This window comes from Botryllus schlosseri, chromosome 7 (assembly GCF_051294905.1).
Source record: "Botryllus schlosseri isolate E-star chromosome 7, Bs_hap1, whole genome shotgun sequence".
NCBI lineage: Eukaryota > Metazoa > Chordata > Ascidiacea > Stolidobranchia > Styelidae > Botryllus > Botryllus schlosseri.
In genome coordinates, this window is record NC_137242.1 from 1,260,609 (window position 1) to 1,283,555 (window position 22,947).

General features: G+C 37.8%; 5 protein-coding genes across 5 annotated transcripts in view; 4 read left to right on the forward strand and 1 right to left on the reverse strand.

The window, feature by feature from the left end:
• Positions 1–22,947, forward strand: part of LOC145443073 (ubiquitin carboxyl-terminal hydrolase MINDY-3-like) — a 41,066-nt gene that overhangs the window by 13,164 nt on the left and 4,955 nt on the right. Inside the window, exons 2-8 of the mRNA XM_080321069.1 lie at positions 15,569–15,746; positions 17,706–17,876; positions 18,488–18,625; positions 20,906–20,966; positions 21,752–21,866; positions 22,303–22,376; positions 22,464–22,543. Coding sequence (XP_080177195.1) covers positions 15,656–15,746; positions 17,706–17,876; positions 18,488–18,625; positions 20,906–20,966; positions 21,752–21,866; positions 22,303–22,376; positions 22,464–22,543 — 730 coding nt within the window. The 5' untranslated portion in view covers positions 15,569–15,655. The remainder of the gene's footprint in view (positions 1–15,568; positions 15,747–17,705; positions 17,877–18,487; positions 18,626–20,905; positions 20,967–21,751; positions 21,867–22,302; positions 22,377–22,463; positions 22,544–22,947) is intronic.
• On the forward strand, positions 335–3,821 carry LOC145443069 (uncharacterized). Its single transcript, XM_080321066.1, has one exon. It carries the CDS (start codon positions 362–364, stop codon positions 1,787–1,789), a length of 1,428 nt encoding a protein of 475 aa, XP_080177192.1. The 5' UTR covers positions 335–361; the 3' UTR covers positions 1,790–3,821.
• On the forward strand, positions 3,760–9,042 carry LOC145443091 (cytosolic 5'-nucleotidase 3-like). Its single transcript, XM_080321088.1, has 3 exons — positions 3,760–4,016; positions 5,111–5,180; positions 6,970–9,042. Exons 1-3 carry the CDS (start codon positions 3,897–3,899, stop codon positions 7,665–7,667), a joined length of 888 nt encoding a protein of 295 aa, XP_080177214.1. The 5' UTR covers positions 3,760–3,896; the 3' UTR covers positions 7,668–9,042.
• LOC145443092 (7-methylguanosine phosphate-specific 5'-nucleotidase-like) lies at positions 9,179–13,179 on the forward strand. The gene is made up of 3 exons (XM_080321089.1): positions 9,179–9,775; positions 10,496–10,565; positions 11,975–13,179. The coding sequence occupies exons 1-3, from the start codon at positions 9,656–9,658 to the stop codon at positions 12,670–12,672; spliced, it is 888 nt and encodes a 295-aa protein (XP_080177215.1). The 5' UTR covers positions 9,179–9,655; the 3' UTR covers positions 12,673–13,179.
• LOC145443099 (prostamide/prostaglandin F synthase-like) lies at positions 13,303–14,207 on the reverse strand. The gene has a single exon (XM_080321102.1). It carries the CDS (start codon positions 14,045–14,047, stop codon positions 13,439–13,441), a length of 609 nt encoding a protein of 202 aa, XP_080177228.1. The 5' UTR covers positions 14,048–14,207; the 3' UTR covers positions 13,303–13,438.

Below are 22,947 nucleotides of genomic sequence, written 5' to 3' on the forward strand. Positions count from 1 at the left end.
ACATACAATTGTAAACAACTAATTTCTACGTAACAGTTCTATACCATAAAATTCTAAAAACCTTGTGAACCCAGTGCATCTTCCGATACAATGCCAAAGCCAGATTTCCCCTAAAAAAATTAAGCCAGATTCCCGCCTAAAAATTTCAAAATTCCCCCCTGGTTGGGAACCACTGGCTAGGCCAAGGTGGGTGTCTGATCTTAAAGGCTACTCCAAGTTGTTTCGACACCTTCCTATCTTTTGATTGTATCGCAGTCTTGTGATGTTGTGAAACGATGAAAATATTAATAAACCTGATTGATTGATCTCGCAACCAATCTTATTCAAATTTTATTTATCGCGGTAAATATTCCGTGCTTCAATGCAGATCCACAATGATTTACCTGATCATCGTATTTCTGTTAATTTGCAAAACCAGTTTACAATGATGGAGGAGTCTCGGCGAATTTTCTTGAAAACGTACAGCAAAGAGATTGCCGAAAACGGTGTTCTTGCGCCAAGCAAAAATTGCAGCCCGTTATGGCCACCATGGTCCAATTTAGAATACGAGGCGATGGAGCGCGATACTGCGAAATACTTCTTGTACTACTGTGCGATTAATGCCGCTTGCCGAGAATTCAAAGAGAAAGACTGTGATCTGCCTCTCAACGTACTGGTTATTGGACCAGGTCGCGGCCGGCTCATAGAATACGTGGTTGATTGTATGAAAGAAGTCGAGCTTCAAGGTGCTGTGCATGTCTTGGAGTCGAATCGATCATGTTGCCAGAGAATCAAGGAAAAGTATAAAGATGTTTCAAATGTTCGTGTACACCCGCCAGTTACAATAAGGAGTTTGGCGGAGTTTCAATATTATTTAGAGTCAAATCCTGATTTGAATTCTCTTAAACAGTTGACTGTGGATAAAAGCATTGATATTGTAGTATCTGAATTATTTGGTAGCTTTTCCGATAACGAATTTATGCCCGAGATATTGTCGTTAACGCTCGAATTATTCGGGTCAAAATCTTGTGTATCAATTCCCTCGCATTATTGCAGTTATTTGGTACCTGTTTATTCTTCGATATTAAAGAATTATTTTCGTGACATTGAGTCGAAGAATGAATCTATTTCAAATTTATATGTCCTTGGGCTGCCTAATGATTCAGTCTTGTTGTCTGAGCCACAGCCACTGTGGGAGTGCTCTTGCTGCTCAATTTTGTCCGATAAAGTTTCCGTTATTCAGTTTGATACTGTGCAAAGTGTATTTAAGTGTAATTCTAATTATTTGTTTTGTGAACTTTGCTCGTGTAAATCCACTTGCTCCAGTTCTGTTAACAATATTTTGCAGCATTCAAAAAGTCGATCAGAACCTAGTGTTGTGTTAATTTCCCACCAAAAGCAGTCTCAAGATATTGATACTGCATATCCACGGATTGGCCTGCATGAAATAACAGGCTTTGCAGGTCATTTTACAGCAGTTTTATACGGTAACATAATGATCGATACACGGCCTGTATCCTCAAGAAATACATACTTTTGGGAGAGCGCATTTTTTCCATTGAATCGGTTCACGAGACAAGAGTTTTTTCGCATCTCAAAATCGGGTGATGGTGTTTTTTACGTTAGAATGAGACGAATTTTCGATAAATTGCAATCAAAAGACAATATAAATAATGACATAACTGGTATTTGTGACCCTTGCCGTCCGCTGTACCGTTTACATTACGAGTGGGCGGTCTTATCCAAAAATGATGACATAATTGGAAGTGTTCATAACAGAAATGCAGATGACCATGTCCTGTATTTGTGAGTGGATTTGACTATTGAAATTCTGTCATTCTGGTTCATATATTTTTATAGGCCAGTTCACTTGTCCATACCACTTTATTTTCACTGCTTTTTCTAATATGTTATATTGTGTTACTTATCAATATTTTTGCCTCTTATTTGTATGTTCAAGGCAGGGGGGTAGACAGGGGGGTAGAATTGTAGAACATTCTACCCCCTTTCCAGGCTCGATTCTATCCCGAAAATCCCAAGTCAACGCTATTGCTATAACAACATTTCTTCACGATATCGCCTAATTTCAATTTGCTGCGTGCGACGCTGATTACATGCCTTTTTCTCGTCGATCTCTCGTCTACGGAAGCGCGTTTATGTAAGCGTGAAAGGGGCATTGTTACATTTTTCTCTCGGCGAGGGTAAGCGATCAGCTTAATCCCTTTATTCTGAATGCAGTCGTTCACGCGTTGGTTTTCTCATCACAGTTTATTGTGAACTCTTCATGATCGCAAAAAGCTACCCTGATCTGATCTGATTCGTGCTTTGCCAAACTCAAGCCTGTTCCCCAAAACAGCGTGAAGACACAATACATTCGATTCGCATTTTATTTTTGACGCCATTGTTGTGCATTGTCTTGACCGCAATGACCACGTATACGTCATACTAGATTATGCCTTTCGTGATCGGTATCCCACCGGGACACATTCAGCCTTCAACAGCTTCGCCGACACTTGTTTACGATTCCCTCACTTTGCGAATAAGTCATTATTCACACGCCGGTACAATTAGTATATGCGCCATGCTCGAAGTGAATGGAATTAAAACGCCAGGCAGACATTACTCTTACACGCGAATTGAATCATGTCAAAATTCATGAAGATATAATAGATTCTGCACTGTATAGATTGTTCGTCATGAAATGTTGTTCTTGTATTGTTTCAAGGTCGATTACTAATTTGAATGCAAATGAGATCTCCTGCACTGTCACAGGATGAGCGCGTGAGCATCGTAACATGATCCCCGTGCAAGCTGTTGATTGCTAACTCGCTTTCAGTAATTAGATCCGCCAATTAGTTACGCTTTGAAAAGGGTACGGAATACAGAAGTCGCTATCGCTGAAAGTATGACGCATAGAGGCTCATTCTGCCCCCTTTATTCAGTTCTACTCCCTTTTTATGTCGGGTGGCTACGCCCCTGGTTCTAGGGGTCTCCAACTGAAATGCGCTCATGTGCCAATTTTATAGTTTTTGATGATTCCGCAGCATGAAAAATAGGGCTATTCGAAGTTTTTCAAGTAGACCAGTGGTTCCCAATCTTTTTCGACATATCGCCCCTTTTTCAAGTTCAACACCGATCATCGCCCCCCAAATTTTGTGAACACAAAAATGGGCATACAAACTGTAATCACCGGTGAGTTGACTAAAAAAGAAAAACGTCAACTTCTCGGCTCGATGTCGAATTTTACAATTTTGCAACCAATTTTTTGTGGGTTGACTAAAAAAAAAAAAGGTCATTTCTCCGACTTGACTCCTATATTGCCGTTTTAACGCGTCATCACCCCCTTAGCTATTTTCGCCCCCTTTGTCCATTTTCGCCCCCCCAGACCACCAAATCGCCCACGTTGGGAACCACTGAAGTAGACCTCATTTGACGCGACCTTGCAGACTGACATTCCACACAATCGTGAAAACGTGCTGTACTATCGTAGCAATTTACGCCTGGCACGAAAAAATCACATTTATGATGAAGATCTTAGTAAAATTGTTGTTACCGGTATACTTGCTTACGACACGGGCTGCACAAGATGTTCTCGCGTGTTTGAGAAAATTTTAAATAGCAATGTCTCTTTAACGGTCACTGAAAATTTTCAGTTTTTTTTTTATTCAGTCAGAATTCAAAAAACAGCATATTATGTAGCTATTGGTTTCGAGGGTATGCATTACACATGTCAAAAAAATTGCTAAATTATAATGAAATCAGCCCAATACAAGTCTTTTCGACTCTTCATTTTGTTTGTTATTCATTCAGTTTTACACAATCATTTTGCATCGATTGTACAGTGACTTATACTTTTCTTAGGCCTAGTATAAATAATTGTCCACACCTAACACCTAATATTTCCTGATAAAGCCACAATGCCTGGATTAGTAGATTTGAAGATGATGTTGTCGCAAAGACACGTATTCATGAAAGATCCACAATCAGTCGAACAAAAAATACGCCAACTCATTAGTGACGGCCCTGACAAACTGCAGGTGAGTGAAAAGATTTTGTGATTGTATTGCAGTCTTTGAACGAATTGCGGTTCTTGGTTCATTATTATTTCATTTTGATGTGAATTAGGTGCGAATCTATCTCTAGCCTACCTTATGTGATTCAAATTCATTTTTTGTTCAACTTCGATTTTTTTATGCGATGTTCACTTGGGTTGTTCAAATATAACTTCTTTTTCAAATTCTATGGCTCAAATCCAATCTGTTGAATCATTGTTATTAGAGGATAAAGTTTTGTATTTATTTAATAACAATATAAAAATTCGAATTAGCTACCTATGGGGTTGTTAAGATTTCTAAAAGACGATGTCAATGAATATCAAATTTGGCATAATTCCAAGCAGTATAAGCAATGTTTATTGCAGTGGTGGGGTGCGAAGAAGTGGTCAACTGAATTCTTTTCGCGCTTGGCACGATTTACTTTCAATTCATGCGTGTTTCTCTACATATAGACCTGATTTAATATTTTATAATTCTCTCATCAACGGTCATAACCTTCCATGTCATCAGACAATCTGTTGGGGTTGCTAGCATCCCGGTTAGATTTTGTGATATGACGATAAGGTGGCGCGAAATTTTTCACCATCATCAAGGGGGGTGTGTCTAAAAAAGGTTGAGAACCACTGGTTTATTGAATAGAAAATTTTGGATTTGAAAAAAGTAATTGCAGTTGGAAATTCTTAAATCCTTAATTGTAGAACTAACTACCGTAAATGCTGTTATTTCAAATCCAAAATTGAGCCAAGTTTGGCGTGCAGAGTTTTTTAGGTAGTAACATAACGATTTTATCGGGTAACCAGGAAAATTGCAAGAAAAGGTTATATTCGAACAACCCTAGCTTTCACTCCATACTAGTCACCATGATAGAGACAGTTATATACACTGGTAGAGTGGTAGTATCAGTATTTGCTATCAGCTATATCAGTTATTTGCTATCTTCTACCTTTTCATAATATTTCCTAGTTACTGTACTCTATTTGTATCTTCTACAAAAATTCAAGTTCACTTTGCCAACGATGGATTTATTGAGGAAATAGTTTAGTGTAGGCGATCCGTTTATCAGTTCTGCTCTGCAGGTGGTTAGTGATTTTGACAAGACCATCACAAAATACAGCCATCTTGGAAAGAAAGTCCCGTCAACAAACCGTAAGTGTCGAGCAAACTACGATTGATGGGCATGGGAGCCACGCTACTCCAGGGCTTCCCAAACAGCTTTGCTTGCGATCCACTTTTTATCATCCTAATATTTTTCGAGTCCTCTCGAACAATATCACGCATTGCAGAATAAAAACTGAAGATGACTTTTCAACTGTCAATTTTCGCTTGGTCATGAAAACTAGAATATACTACATTGCTCATCTAATACTAAGGAATACTAGTACATCAAATAAACTGTGCATCAACAACATTGTTAAAAGAAGAGCTTGTTGGAGGTACAGAACTTCAATATACAATTGAATGGTATATTCTTATTAAAATAAACCCGAATATTTTAGGCTGACACTCGCCAGGGGTAATCGTCAGTGGAAAGCTCTCTCTTCGCCCCGGGTTATCGAATTTCATGCCATTAACGTCATATTTTGTGATTCGATTGTTGATACACAATGTTCTTTCCAATTCTCCCCTAGTTGCTGACGAGTGCTGACTTTGATTATTACTGATACGCGATTATGTAATATATACGGTAATCTATTGTATTGAAATTGAACATTCAATAGTTTTAAAGTATATTGTGCCATAGACCGTGTTAAATTGATATACGTATACGGTAATTGATTTATGACTGCAGGAAATGGTTATGCAACCTCCAGTTTGGGGAGCCCTGCCCTACTCTATCAAGCTCGAAGAAATGTTTTCCTAGATATTGGATTGGATAGATAGTTATATAAACCAATCGTTTTGGTCCAGTGCTATGAACATGACACTTTCCCTGGTTTTCTATTGCACACACAGAATCTTGTAGTCTGGTAGAACACGAATTAGATTGAATTAGAAATGAGAACTTTCCAATTTCAAGTACTGTTATTCAGTTTTTGTGAAATTTTGATATCTCGTACATGCTGCATGTAGATTGGAATATGGTGTCTTTGCATTGATTGGTGATATTTCTGTCACTTGTGTAATTCAAATTTAGTTAGATGGTCAAAGTTTGCTATGTGCTACAATAGTTGCTGGTTGATGTCGAGAATTAGTGTAGTCCACCCATTTTACTCTCGATATATTCTATGTTGAAAGTTGCTTAATGAACCGAACACTGAGCGCAGGGCTTCATGCTTCGATAGTCATAAAAAATCGAAACATATCATCTACTAAGCTGCCCATGGCTCATGAAAGACTTGGGCAATTAGATAATTCAAAATACTGATAACCTAATTCTAATCTAATTCCTGGCTTTCGTGAAAATGCTACAGAACTGTATAGTGCGTAAAGAGCCAAGATCAGTGAACAGACATTGCCATTCTCATGCTTACTAGAATAAACTCAAGATTTGATGTGAACTGAACTTGATTTTTCTGATATTTCCAACTAATTTGGAATTGATTTCGATTTCCGAGTAATTGATATTTGAGTAATTCTAATTCTTGTCTAATTTGAAAAAAAACTTTGTAGCTATAATTCTAATTCTGATCTAATTCGGGAAAACTGAAAATTTTCTAGTTGTCCAACTTTGACTAGATAACCTTACCAAAGATCGTATCGCATTTCCGTCGTCAAAGCATCTCGATGGTGCAGGCGAAAAGGAATATCATCTCTCTCTCTCTTGTGTGATAGTACACCTTGGCTAACTGCCGCAACTTGACAACAGCTAATTTCACTATCTTCACGGATCTTTCAAGAACTCATTGTGTATTGGGCTGTGTTACTAGCATAGTTATGTATTTGTTGATTTTGATGTCGTGTTGATACGATTTTAATTTGCCCTGTAATCTTTCAGATATTGTGGAATCTCATTCCTCCATTCCCGATGATATCCGCGACGAATTCGTGAGGATGCAGTCTCGGTATCGTAGCGTCGAACTGGACTCCACCCTGAGCATCGAAGAAAAAATCCCGCACATGATCGACTGGGCTGAAAACGGGGAGGATCTCTTCGTCAAAGCCAAGGTCAACAAGAATGATTTGCCGCAGATGGTCCAAGATTCGCATGTGTTGTTACGTGATGGATTTAATGATCTTGTAAAGAAAATGCATGATTCGCAAGTCCCTTTACTGATTTTTTCTGCTGGAATTGGTGATGTTTTAGAAGAAGTCTTACTCCAACATTCGGAGATCACGCCTGGCATGAAATTTGTTGCTAATTACATGGTGTTTGATAAAAATGGTGATATCGTTGGATTTGAGAGTGACTTTATACACACTTTCAACAAAAATAGAGATTTTGTAACTACCGATCTTGAATGGGTTGAAAATACTCGTAATCGGGGCAATGTCATTCTACTCGGGGACATGATTGGTGATGTCACGATGGCTGACGGTGTGTCGGACCCGAAAACGTCTCTGAAAATCGGCTTCTTGAATTGCAATTATCAGGAACTTCTTGACGTGTATTTAGACAAATTCGATATTGTGCTTGAAAACGACCAAACCATGGATGTAGCCAATTTCATTGTAGACGGGATAATAAATAAGTAATTGCGATTGTGTAACCCCATTAACAGGTTTGTGTGATTTAGTTTAGCACTGTTTCTGCGTTATAGCAGAACTTGATAATTGAAATGTGCGGCGTTTGACCTGTTTAAGTTGTGTAGCAAGGGATTTTGTAGTACTCAAGTGTTTCGTTTGTGATTTCAAGCATTGTGTATAACAATAATGACCCAGTTGTATATTTGCAGTCATCTCATTTACGCTTTACACAGTGAATGAACTCTTCGTATTGCTTGTAGAATTAGTTTTTCGTTCTACATTTCACTTACAATTGCACCCATACGTAACTGTAACTGTGGTTTTGTTTAATATGATGTTACACAGTAAACTGCTGCATTACATACAGGCTACATTTGGCCTTTTCAAAAATTATTATATTATATATTATAGCAATGCTTCTAGGGGTTTGAATTGAGCCAAAATTGGCGTGTGCATCCTGTAGCCAGTAAATTGTGAAAAAGTGCTGTTTGATAAACCCCAACATGCATTTGATGCACATTTCACTTACGATTGCACCCGCTACGAGCATAGGCCTTCTTAACTAACTCTAGTCTTATGTAAATCGTTATGCAGTAAGCTGTCGAATTACACAATTCATACTCATACCTATTTGCTTGATATGCTTGTCATGTTGTACGGAAGTGGATATATCATTCAACTTCCTTATTGAAAGAGTTATTCTTCACTAGCCTACCTAGTATTCGCTAGTGGACTCGTTAATGTAAACTAAATACATGGGCTTTGTTTTATGCATCAAATCCTGTGCTTGAGTCTTGAACGTTGTTGTGTTATGGTCTCTGTTGATACAGCAAGTCGTTTGTCTCAAGCTGACTCCGTTTTGTCATGAATCTTCGAAATATTATACGGTAGGTACTTCAAAGATATTCACTGCCTTTCAGGAGTACTGTCCTGATCGTTCATTTTTTAACATCATATGTTATATTGACACGTGGTGAATTGTGATGCATTACACGGCGAGTGTCAGCCAAAAATATTCGGATTCATTTCAATATGAATGTCCAATTGTATATTGAAGTTCTTTACCTCAGAGAAGCTCTACACATTACTCACATAAAAGTCCATTTGAAAATAATATCTGTATTGGAATTGGTTATATTTGTCAACATAATGACATGTTTAATGACCTTGTATTTTCCAATTAGCATGCAGGTCTCATTTATCGCATGGTACATATTAAAGGGTAATTAAAAGTGATGTTGCTCTGTGCAAATTTACTGTGTCTGTTCCAACAGCTTTCTAGTAAATTATCGTGATAATGTGATGCTGTATTTCACTCTTGATTGTTAGGGTGTTTTCGTTGGTGATTTTACTGTGGGTGTGAAATAAATATCCTACCAACTGGTTGCGTTCTTTGTGTTTTGTAAAATAGACAAGCCTCTCTGTCTGTTTAAGTTAACGCCGTGGCTCAACGTAGAACGTAGCCAATGTTTGCACCCAGCCATAGTGGACTTTCAACGCTTGAAAGAGATTCGCAGGAAGGCTAATATGTGGTAATCAGTTTCACTCGAAGTGATTAGAAAGAAACTTTACGATTAAACATCTTGTTATTAAATAGCCGTGCAGAAATCATATATTCATTGCAATTCTTGTGGTATCTTGACTCGATAGAAGTGGTAATAATATGATACTGTGGTTTTGAGTACGGTATTGAAGACATTTGTGGCACCGTATATCATTCTGCGTTTATCACAATGATGACAATTGACTGAGCAAAGTCTGCATACTTGATACTGACTTATTTTACATTCAAAATTGCTACTTCTACTTGTAATTTAGAGATATACACCATTGTACTTGACTAACTTGAGTATCTCCAATGACTTCTTGTCCATCACTGATTTCCACCGATAATACTTGTGATATGTGAATTTCCATCAACTGTTTTGATTATTCTGACAGATTCAATATTCCCTTATATACATGCATCTTACTGCGGTAGACCTACAATAAAATAAATGGCTCAATCTTTGGAGTTGAAATCTGCATTGTCGCAGAGTCACGTCTTTATGGGGGATGAAGAATTAGTAAAGCAAAAAATCAGCCAGCTTATTGCCGATGGTCCACACAGACTGCAGGTTAGTAGCCTACTCATTGGTGTACTGTCACCTTATTGAGTTCATCTAACGTAGTTTGATCAATATATTCATATTGAAATAAACCTGAATTTTCTCGGCTAACACTCCTCAGGGGCAATTGCCAGCAACTACTAGAGAATTGAAAATAACGTCAACAATCATATCACCAAGTACTAGCACGTACGGTAGTTGAGAACTGACAAAACATCAACAATCGTATCACTAAATATACCTGAATATTTCCTGCTGATACTCATAAGGTATACTCGTCGTCAGCATAGTCTAATTTACTATTTGAGTGACGATTTGGTATTATAAAACTTTTCATTCGGTGCGCACTGCGCATGCCTCCATGGGCCTAGGTCCGGTGGGTGTCTGATTTCAAAGACTACTCCAAGTCGTTTCGACGCCTTCTTATCTTTCATTGTATCACAGCCTTGTGGTGTATTGAAATGGTGAAATTATTAGTAATAAATTGAAATTGAATGTATTCAGGGCTGGGAAGAACATTTGTATCTGTAATTGTGTTATTCAGGCACATAATTTTGTCATAGATACATCACTCAACTTTCATTATATCGCAATGTTGTGGTGCATTGACTTGATAAAAAATTCTAATAACTGATGAGGAGTTTTAAGGAATTATCACATAATAGCATACTCTGATTTCTGATAAATATCCGACAGTCCAAAAAGTAATATGATCACTTCGTTTTCCAGATTATTAGCGACTTTGACAAGACGATCACCAAATACAGCCATCTTGGAAAAAAAATTCCATCGTCTCATCGTAAGTCTTTAGTTCAATGTATCAAATACGTGTGGTAGCCTACTGAAATGAGTATATTGTTAATGTGAGGTCTTCGATATAGCCCAACAGTTTCACAGAAGTGAGTTGAAACTGAGTCTCAACAATATGACTCGGACTCAACCCGTTGCCCCCTCACTTGGACTTGACTCGGTGGTGAATTCAAAATGACTCGGCATGAGTCAAAACTATAAATGTAACATTGACTTGTGACTTGGAACCTTGCGACTTGGTTACAACCCTGGCACATACTGTCTGCTAGTCCAAGTTGTCTGACAATGCCAGTTTTCATCATATAAAGTCCATCTTTATTACTTGGTATAAACCGTTTGCCTAAATATCACAAGCGGTCACTAAGAAAGTAGGCATACCTCAAGTATTTTACAATATTCAAGTACGCAGTTTTCAAAAAAGTATTCTGTTCCATGATACAGGAGCTATTTCTGGCAGTTGTCATGACAATTTCACTCTCTACTAGTAAGCTGTTTTCGTCTAAAACAGTATTCTAAAAGCATATCCACTTGAGTAACTAGTGTAAGTCGGCAAGCAGCAATATTAGAATTTTCATGTAAAACCACCCAAAAGTGCTCAAGAGCATAGGTAGTCAAAGTGGTCATCGACGGCACTCAAGTGGAAGTAGCAATTTACAAGTACGCCAAGTAAAAAGTAAGTATTCTAGGCCTAGTTTTGCCTACAAAACTGAAAATTGTCAAATAGAAGAAGAATAAAATCATAACTTGAGGAAGTAGTGCAAATAGGCAAAATTTACTTCAAGTACCTTGGCAAGTAGAAGTACTTCATGAGTAACCCCTGACCACCTCTGTTCAAGAGATAGTGATTTCTCACTGATATTGTTGTTGTGTTGGTATCAAACCTGAAAACCACTTTTATGTTTTATTCATGCCCAGGTGTTAAAATTTTTTGTCTGTAAAAATAAGGAGTAAAAGCATGGATGTAACCAAGTCACAAGTCAATTTTACTTTTATAGTTTTGAGTTCAGTCTAGTCGACTCATTTTCAATTCATTACAGAGTCAAGTAGCAACCTGTCGAGTCCGAGTCATGGTGCTCACTGTTCATTATCGAGTTTAGGTCAGGTTCAACTATCTTCTGTGAACTCTTGGGATGACATCGAAGGCTTGGCATTCATAATATACTCATTTTCTCACTCTTAACATGTTGATCAAAACAGATAAAATACAGTTTCTGGACCATTTTCAAGTATCGGTCCCGATACAAAAGACCTAATCAAATCATGCAGAATGTCTTGAGTCATATGACTTGGTCTAGTCATTTCCGATTAAGAAAATGACTCAAGTCAAGTCATGACTCGAATCATTACAACCCTGAGTAAACGTTCCACATCTCTACTGATGCTTGTCATGTTATACAGATATTGTCGAATCACATCCTTTGATGCCAGAAGAAATACGCTCTGAACTCGTACAAATGCATCAAAAGTATTACTCCATAGAACTCGACCAAGGTCTCACCAAAGAAGAGAAAATACCGCACATGATCGATTGGGCTCAAAATGGAGCTGATCTTTTTATGAAGGCCAAAGTAAAAAGGTCTCATCTCCCAAAGATGGTTGCTGATTCACATGTTTATGTGCGTGACGGATTTAATGATCTTGTGATTAAATTACGAGGTAGTGGCGTGCCGTTTTTGATATTTTCTGCTGGTGTTGGAGATGTCATTGAAGAAGTATTGAGACAACAAGATGAGATTTGCGATGGTGTAAAATTAGTGGCAAACTACATGAAATTTGATGGTGAGGAACACTTTTCTGGATACAAAGGAGATTTGATACACACTTGTAACAAAAATGGTAGTGTCTTAGAAAACGATCAAGAATGGATTGATGCGACACAAAATCGCAGTAGCGTAATCCTTCTCGGCGATATGGTGGGTGATGTAACAATGGCTGATGGAGTTTTAGATCAGAAAACGTGCCTCAAAATTGGTTTCTTGAATTCTCGTTACGAAGAGCTTTTGAATTCCTATTTGGATCATTTTGATATAGTGCTAGAGAATGATCAAACCATGGACGTTGTTAATGCCATTGTGGATGAAATCTTAAAGTCGTAGAAGCGAAGACTGCCTCTTACAAAACCATTGACTCTACCTGGTACCTGCCTTTGTATTTGTTTGTTTGTTTTGGGGTATTCATGGTGTTTGTCGACTACTATGGTCATTTACACCAGGCCGATATTCTTCTTATTTTCCGTAACTGCCGACTTATAGCACGGCCCACCTCTAGGCTTTTGCAAGACACCGCTGACGCGGATGAGGTGGTGAGGAGGAGCCTAGGTAAACCTCCAACACTTAGATATCGGAACTCGACCTCGGTCGGACTCGAACCCGCACCCATTGGTGTTGCAGCCGCGGATTATACCACTGCGCTATCTCGCCTTTGTATTTGATGGTACATTCTCTAAAGCAGTGGTTCTCAACCAGTGGACCGGTGTCGGTCTGTGGCAAGTTTCCTGACGGTCCGCCAAGTATATTCGAATTTTATACATCTCAATTACAAAATGCAACAAGTTGAACCCTTGTCCATTAAGTAGAGAAATAAAACATCAAATTTTGAAGTGATATATTTGTTTTTCCTGCATGGTGTCGTAATAGAGTTTGTGATCTACTTTTGATGTAGAAACTACAATATTTGGAAAGCAGCAAAGTACAGTATATAGGTTACTCAAAGTCCATAACAGCCTCTTGTGTGGTATTTTATTTATTATGCATTAAAATCTGATATCTCATAAGTGAAAGGACAGCGCTTTGTGGGGTACAGGACACTTCTGAATTTTCAGAACTTCTCGCAACACGTGGTCACCAGAGTAAAACTCTTTGTTCATTTCAAGTCACACGACGGAATTTCAGATTCATCAGTGCTGGTTACTGCTGCATCAATGCCTAAAGTTTTCAGAATAGTTTCATTATCCAGATGGTCCGACGCATCTTTCTGCTTGAAATCTAACAAAACTTCACCGCCCTTCTTTACGATCAGCATTCCACCGGTTTGCATCAAATCTCCGCTGAAATTGCCTTTGATCCCTTCTTTGCTCGCAAGATTTGCCAGTTCACGAGATTTTGCTCCCAAAGCACCGCCCAAAACGTTCAGCATGTTGTATCTTCTGTAATTCATGTCTTTGTAGCTTTTTTTATCAGGGTCGTAGAAGAGTTCACCTGCAAAATGTTTCGCATCGTAGAACTCTTTCGATCCTAATTCTTCAGGTCCAACGCCAACTAGCCTGATATTATTCTCATCTAATTGCGGCTTGATTTTGCTCAATTGTCGAGATAGATATTGACATATCGGGCATCCGAATCGGCGGAGAAAGTAGATTACGACAGTTTGCTCTTCCCACAGTGATTTGATCTTGACGCTTTCGCCGGAAGGTATTCTGGTCAGTAGGTTATCTGCAATCTTCTTGATGAACTTCATGCCATCTGACGCCATGATTTATACGACAAATACTGCGCAGCTGGACGCAGCGAATTTTAGAGCAATATTTCTTGAATTACCTGTACGTACGCCTTCTTATAGGTATAACCGCCCTTGTTATGTAACTAACGTAATTGATTCATTCGGCATTGATTTTGTGATTATGCAACAATGACGCAGCGAAGCGGAAAATAGTAAATACGGCCTCCTAAATACGTCATGGGCATTCTAACCATTCTCCTACCCAATGATATATGTACATATATATATCATTGCTCCTACCCAATCGTGGATATATGATATATGTTTCTTATAATTAATAGGTTAAATATGAACGCATTACATTCAAATCCATAATGACATTCCGTGTTATCTCAAATTTTCTCAGAGTGCACGGTCTCTCAATCATCATTTTACTGTTTATTTTATTAGATCAAAACACCCCAAGATTGCGGTCAGTAGATATTGCTTGTATTTTGTCTTGAATATGGATGCTCGACGACTGGCGGGTATAGCCGGCGAGATGATGTTCCACACTTTTCTATCATCAGCTTTGACACCTTTCACTTGCAAATGAATATAATTTTATTTGTTACACGAGCTTATACTGAGAACCGCTCCATCCTCAGATGTTTTTTCTCGAGTGTTAAAGGCGTTATATTACCATAGCCTTTATAAAGGCTATGATATTACTAACCTACGGTAGGTTAATAACAGCGGTGGTCAGTATATTGAAGTACTTCTATTTTTTGAAGTACTTGAAGTAGATTTTGCCGACTCGCACTACTTTTTAAGTAGTTACGATTTTAGACTACTTCTTCTTCTACTTGACAGTTTTCAGTTTTTTAGGAAAAAATAGGCGTAGAATACCTACTTACTTATTGGTAAATCGCCACTCGTACTTCTACTTGAATATAGAAATTCTGACGCTACTTCTACTTCTACTTGAGTAGCGACGGTGACTACTTTGACCACCTCTGGTTAATAATGCATAGCTAATAAAATGTCGTCTTGCTATCATGATAAAGTAATATTCTTGATCTGCAAGTATTGGGTTGGTTTGGGTTCAATCGCCGTCCGGGTCAGACTAAAGACTTGAAAGTAAAACTGTTGTCTGCAATTTTCATGCTAGGCGCTCAGCATAGAGGACAAAATTAAGGCGGCGCACAGGTGCAGACATGATAACCTTACCAATGGCTGCAACGCATCTCCATCACTGAGCTATATAAACATCTCCATCGTCAAAGCACCTCGATGGAGCATACTAAAAATATCCTGTCTCTTTCTCTCAGCGCACGACTGCCCATCTGAAGGCAGTTGAATCGAATTTCTGTTTGAACTTGACTGAAAATATAATTTAGAATGATGAATCGAATAGTAAACAGTAGTACAACTTGATTGTGATTGTGATTGTGATTGTGTTTATATAGCTCAGTGGATCTGGCAACTTATTATTTACGTGGAAAAAGTTAGTGCTCTCAATGCACATTCACAATGATTCACCTGATCATTGTCTGGCTCGAGAAGCAGATGTGCAAAAAACTTCACAGCGGCGGAAAGATAAAATGGGAAGTTACTTACTGGATTTTGCACTTTTACATTGATAACATACGCTGAAAGGCTATGGATGATACGGATAAAACCAGGAATGATCTCTTGAGCATTGTTTGGGGTGACAAGCACAGTGAAGCAATATTAGAAAGATGGTCTCAAGGTGAGTTTGCCATTCAAAGGCTGTATATATGCGTCTTGCTGATATTTAGGAGAACTCGGTAACACTTTGCCACTATGGAGGGTTTTAGGTGTGCGGATGTAATATTTTCAGATCAAAATCCCGTTCCGGATTTAAGATTCAAATCAAATTTCATTGAATCCAGAATATGTTTTGAGTTTTGAAATGTCAACAAATTTTGAAATTTATTCAAATGTTTTTTACAAATTAAAATTTATGCCCAAAAGCAAATAACTGTGATCATCATACCTTAATTTTATGATACTAACACATTTTGTATGGTTAGATACCGTACATTTAATCGATTGACGTTTTGGACTGCTATTTGGAGTTTTGAACAATATACGTTGCATGTGATAAATATTAGGGGAGAGTGGGTAGGTATGGGCCACCAAATCTTACAAAGCTATAACTTGGCCAAACTTGGTCTAATATTCCTAAATTTCGGTATGTACGATCATTAGTTATATAACTAACTATGACTGGTAGAATTAAGCTAAAATACCCATGTATTTGGAAGTGACATCAAATTTTGTAACAATACATCATTTTTGTAAATAAAAAATAGGCTGCGAGGTATGGGCCGGGGGGTGGTGAGGTATGGGCCGCTGTCTGTATTGAATCAATAAATGCCATTCATATCCTCCAAACCTCAACTCTTGTCACAGTTACCAACAGTTTGTATATACTGATATAAAGCTGGGCTGGAAGTGGACAATTCATATATTTCAATTCCCGTAATGATCGTAAGCCATAACGCATAACGAAACAAGATAACTAAAAATATGTAACGTGACAATCACTATCAAATCATGCTTCTTTCGCCTCAACTACCCCATCAAATCCAAATGTCACAGCTCTATCTCTTATTTAAGTGGGAGTGACAAACCATGATACATATTTAAACATATGATGAGTTGATGACATACTGTGCTAACAAACTTTTCTCTTCTTCATTAAAGACAGTATTGGAAAACGATTTTGAAATCTTTTTCATGTGAGACTCATCCCCTGTTTTTCCATATACCTGTTTAATGTAGCTCTACCAATTTTGTACTGACGGCATGGTTCTCTTTTTGATACCTCCCATGCTTTAACGTTTCATATTGCCAAGCTCAGATCTGATTATGAAAACTGGCCTTTTTATGGGTTTCATGATTGACTTTAAAGTGATTGTATATGGGAGGGATAAGACCAACACCTTCTGAATTCTAGAGATAAATATATTTAATAGGATCAATCAAATATTGATTTCAGGTATATGTTACGCTGTCCCATACCCCAGCCTATTGAGGTATGGGCCGGCCCATACCCCAATCTGCTAAAAGGCCCATACCTCAAACACTCCATCTTGGGGATTCTTACCATAATTTCAAGATCCGAGAGATTGACAAACCATTAAAACTATACTCTATAGATAGCATATTTCTATAGCTTTCACACCATGAATAAGTCTAATCCAAACATGCACATATGTGGATTCAAACCCAAATTCCCTATTTTCAAATAAATTTACTTTAGACCGCAAAAATTATATATCTCTAGCTGAGTCAAAAACTCCGCTGACCTCATGGCTGTGAGTAACATGGGTGAGTCTGGAGCCTTTTTCTAACAATCACACAGCTTGAAAAGCATATGTGATGTCACAGTCACCAGATATGGCAGTGGCCCACACCTCAACAATGGCCCATACCTACCCACTCTCCCCTATAATATACCATTGTATACAGTGTTCATAGCAGTGGTTTGTTCCCAAGTATAGTTCACCACCCAACACTCGAATACGGCTCACGCCATTTCCAAAGTGTTGTGACTTATGAAACTTGAAATTCAACAGTTTGCAACTGCAGTTATGCGGTATAGAGCGTAGAGGTATAGATAGCATTACTGGTAGACTACAAAATGTGCTGTGATTGAAGCTATAATAGACTTGTCTTCCAGGTTTCGAATGGAGTTCGGATGAATGCTGTGCTTTGACTCAACACCAGGGCGGCCCTTGTGCGGTTATTGTACCAGTTCAAGCGTTTTTCATCAAAAATTTATTCTTCAATCCCCCACCGTCAAATGATGAACTGCCAGAAGCTGTCGAGTGTGATTACAAGAATTTACAAGGTGAACCATTTATTGATTTATTGCCCGGACTTGTATAAACTTCGAATCTAGTTACTTGATGGTCAACTGACTACATTTTTTTGACTATTTCTAATTCTAATGGCTGATTTTGGAAAGCGAGTAGTTCTAGGTTTAGTTGCGCATTCAAAAAAATCAGTTGTGTGATGAGTCTAACTACATAGGGGGTGCGATGTACGACATACTATAGTGAGTGAAAATGTTAGAACGTCCAGTGATATATATTCAAACCGGCTACCAGACGTGGCCAAAAATCACGTGAACAATGGCGTATTCTGTGGACTGTGGCTACCACGAAAGTTCACTAAAATAAGGTCAAAGAGTCGTGAAAAATCGGTTTTCAGAGCATCGTCTTAAAAATTGACCCTTTTATAGTCAATTCACCTGCGATCAGAGTTGGGTGAACAAATTTCCTGTTTATAGGCTTCTATAGGTCCTCTTTCTCGGACCCGGAAATTTAAGGAAATTTTGTGTCAAGCTTGATAAGCGGTGGAATGGAATGACCAGTAAAATTAAAAAAGAAGAAGTTATTTTTGAACAACAGTGATGTCCAGGTGCAAGTGTTTGTCAGTAAAAAGTTCCAATTTTTTAAGAATCTGAAAGAAAAGAAGTGTTTCTACGCACATTACGAGAAATGCTTGAACTTTGTTCGTCAAGAGGAGATGGAGAACGTAAAAACTTATATTTGGTAACATTCACAAAGGAAGAAACGCATTCACTGCAGAGCCCAGGTACTAGACTTGTATTGCGCATTTATTTGCTGACTTGTGCAACTAATTACGCTATGCAGACTTGGACACTGGACAGCTAGAAAATTTTTGAAACCTCCAAATTGAATTAGAATTAGACTTACAGCTACACAGTTATTTTCAAATTAGAATTAATGAATTCGCGAAAACTTGCACATTGAATCAAGCTCGTTAATATCATCAAATCATCAATAATTCTTATGAGCATGAGAATAGCAAATGTGTGTACAGTAGGGTTATGACTAGAAAAAAAAAAATTTCGCCTGTAGCAGGAATTGATGCGCATTTTGGTACAAATTAAAAAAATTATAATCATCTTGTTCAAATCGAAAAAAATGTCCCGCACAAACCAACTTCAATTTTTGACATTGGTCCAAATATAGAAAAAATTTACAATTCAAAGGTATTCTTTGCTGCAAATTTAATCTTCATATATATGTCCTTTTGTACTTCTGGTAAAGTTCATCCATCAATTTGACTTCTCTTTCTGTTATTATGTTAGTGCCAGGGACATCTACAACGGAAATATCCGACTTCCAATGGGATTTTAAGGCACTTTGTCGCTGCTGGACATTCGAGCGCAAAAATAGCAGCAGATAATTTTTGGTATACTCTAAAGCCCGATCGATATTGGATTTTTGGTTAGATACCGATAAAACCAATATCTCACACCTTGTCCGAGAACCCCAACACATTCAGCCGATATTCAAAAGAAGTTGGATATACATAGACACATTTTCAAAGCTTCAGAGCATTTACTTGAACATCTTTACAGCCATTGTTGTATTTGAACATGAAATAAACTAGAAAGGCTACATCTGGACCCCTGTCGAGTGTAAGCTTGTGACATATATCAATATTCTCAATCTAGCGGTCAAAGATTATAGTTTTCTGACTTCCTACCGCCATGTTGTGACATCAAGAGAATTGCCGATAATTTTTCAGCTTCAATGGCTGATACCGATAGTTCTGTCAAAGTGTGAAATTGTCCCGATATTATCGGCGAACCGATAAACGGTCGGGCTCCAGTATATTCCATCTATAGACATCTGGTTAGAATACCAGGCTTCCTGACATGCAGTTGCGAGGAATAAGCATGATATCGCAAGAGTTACTCTCCATCTGGGGACTTGGAAGTACGGAATTATAGCCCTTGAGCTCCATATCGCACTGCGTAGAGATGAAAGTTTATGCCATTTGATTGTTGGTGATCTACTATTTTCTCTGAAAGAACGGCATGCTCTGCACAGCACATAGAGAAACTTAAAATCATCCCTCCATCCTCGGTATTCTAATATTTTCATTTGAAATCCTGGCTTGATGGATTGTACCAAGTTGTCGTAGTGTTTTACCATATCATCTCCAAATTTGTAGCTGAGAGTTGGATTTGTTGAGGATGTTGGATTGAAGAACTCTGATATATGCTTTATGAATCGATAATATTATGTTGGCAACCAATGTATTGTGGTTTATGAAAACCCTTGCTCAGCACTGCAATTTGCAGTTTCACAAAAACGCCCCGCCGCCCAGTATCAACAGTTGCTGAGTCACATATAATATGACATTTTCAAATTTTCATTTTTCATTTTCAAATCGGTTTTCTAGACCGCTGAAAATATGTTGAGTTGTTCTACTTTCGCCTTTTCGAACAACCAGTTCGATTTGTGTCAGAGAAATTGAAATTAAACGATCTATACAGTCTACATCTAAAATCGAAATTAATAATTATTTAATAATCATTTAATTTTGACTGTAAGCAAGAAAACGATAGAAATGATTCAATATGAGCGATCAAAATTTACCAAAATACTGTTTTAAATCTTCGCAACTGGAATTGTGTCAGTTAAATTCAAATCAGTCGGTATCGGTATATATATTATATAGTCTGTATCTACGAAAAAAGCCTATCCTTCATACCATGAAAACTGGAAAATTTTTGTGCGGGAGGTTTTTGTTTAACCAGTCTTAACTTTTGGTAATTTTGCAATCAGGACACAAAAGTTCATCGTTTGTGACTACAGGACACACAAAATTTTGATTTTTTTTTCTACATAACCCTAGTGTACAGCAGTCTTGGCTCGTTCCGCACTATACAGCTTTCTTGTAGCATTTACAGGAGAACCAGAAATTCGATAAGAATTGAAATTCGAGCTTAAAAACATTTCACAAATTCGATTAGAATTAGATTACCGGCATTTCGCTGTAATTGTTCTAATTCGACAACTAGAATTATCTAGTTTTATTTTGCCGATAATTTTTCAGAATCTGACATTCACTGTGATGAAGGAAGTTCAAACTATTTTTCTAAACATCCTCGATTCAGGTGAGTAGTAGGCCTACCGAAAATATATTCTTATTCTTGAATTCTTATTGTTATAACAAGGCGCATTTTGTTGACTCGTTATAAAATATATTTGTTACTCATGGCAATAAAGAAGATACTTTAAAGGGGCACCGCACTCTAAAAATGATGTGGTCTCAAATTGAAGGGTAAAACGGAAAAAATTCTAGCCGCAGCCGTTTGCTTCAGAACGCCACCGTAATGGAGCCGCAATGTATTGAAATTTTCACAGGGGCTTCACGCTCCAGCAGTCATACAGAGATCGAACTTTATATCGTTGTCAGCTGATGTTATGAAGGAAATATGTCGTTCAGAATAACTTCAGTCTACCCAATTTCTACATAAATAGTACGATGTTATTTTCACGAAAAGTCATTTTGTTGCTGTTTATCACAAGCCTACAGTTCATATTTGCACAAGACAGATAACGGTCGCACCATAACTGAGCAAAATTTGAACAAAAACTTGAGGGGGTCCGCGGAGGTCAGTCACAGCCAGAAGCCAAAAAGGTTGAGAACCACTGCCCTAGAACTAGAACGACTCAAAAAATCAGTAGGTAGTTGACAATTGACAATTGTATAAGTCTGAGAGTAAGTGGTTATCCATGTAAACTGATGAATTCGGAATTTGAAAGATATCTAATTTTGAATCGATTCATTAATTTGTTACTAGTCGTGATGGATATGTTGTATATATCAGGTCTGTGCTCCAACGATGTATATCAGGCCCCTTATAGATTCAAGAACTGACCGTGATTTCACTTTCAGCGTGATTTCGTGTTCATCGTCTGAGGAAGTGAAGTCGTTGCTTTCCGCCAACTACGAGAAACTGAATGAGAAATTTGGTGTATTGTCGTTTTTATATTCTATTATTTTATCTCGGGTGAGTAGCTTGACGCTGTTCCTTTTCAGGGTGAATTTCGAAACAGTTTTTGTCATAATTTCTAGAGCTGGCCACATTGATTCCAGTACTCGAACCTGACTAGAGTATTAATTCTATTAATTCTTATGATTCGACTTGATTTGTGAGGGGTGGTTTTTCGAGTAGGCCTACTGAATTACACGCTCCTTGCCTAAAAGAGCTCATTTGTCAACGAGAACGATAGTTTTGGTACTTTATTCCACTGTGGTTGGCTGTAGACCTAAATTGGTCGTATCGCAGCATACGAGAAATGTAGTACAAAGTTACGGACATTAGTGGAAATGAAAAAGTGCAATAAAATTAGCATGGTCGAAATAATACAAAAACACATTTATTTGATGTAGAACCAATCTAACTAGTTCAGTGAATCGTGTAGTAATTATTTACTCCATGGCAGGGTATAGGTAATATCCGTGAGGAAATGGACCCTGAAGAAACAAGCCTTATTGATTGCACTCATGGACATGGCAGGTACGTTCAGCAGATAGAATTTAACTTGCTGGGTATTGGGATGATTTGTTATTCATATTTTTACCATCTATGTTATGGTCCAAACAGTCAAAGTCTCATCAACTTGATGATTTGTGGCGAAGCGGTGCCTAACGTGTGGGATGGAGTGAAGCAGGTCTCTGGTTTAGGTGAGTGGGTTTTTATTGACCGTATTTACTTTCTCTACTATGCCGCCAAGTATGCAAACAGCTTCTTGAAGGTAGAGAAATCCAATTTACAATTGAATAATGCATTCATATTGATATTGCAATAAAACCCGAAAATATCAAATATTCTGATTTATTTCCATATGAATTTAGTATTCAACAATGGTGAGTGTGCTGATACCAGAGGTGGTGGAAGTAGTTATCGTTGGTGTACTCAAGTAGTAGAAGCAACTTGAATTTTTCGAGTACAAGTAGAGATATCCAAGTAAGAAGACTTTGGCACTCAAGTATTAGAAGCAACTTAAATTTCTACTCGAGTAGTCTACGAGTAGAAGTAGAGACTTCCAGTAGATAACTAAGTATTCTGGGTCTAGTTTTGCCTAGAA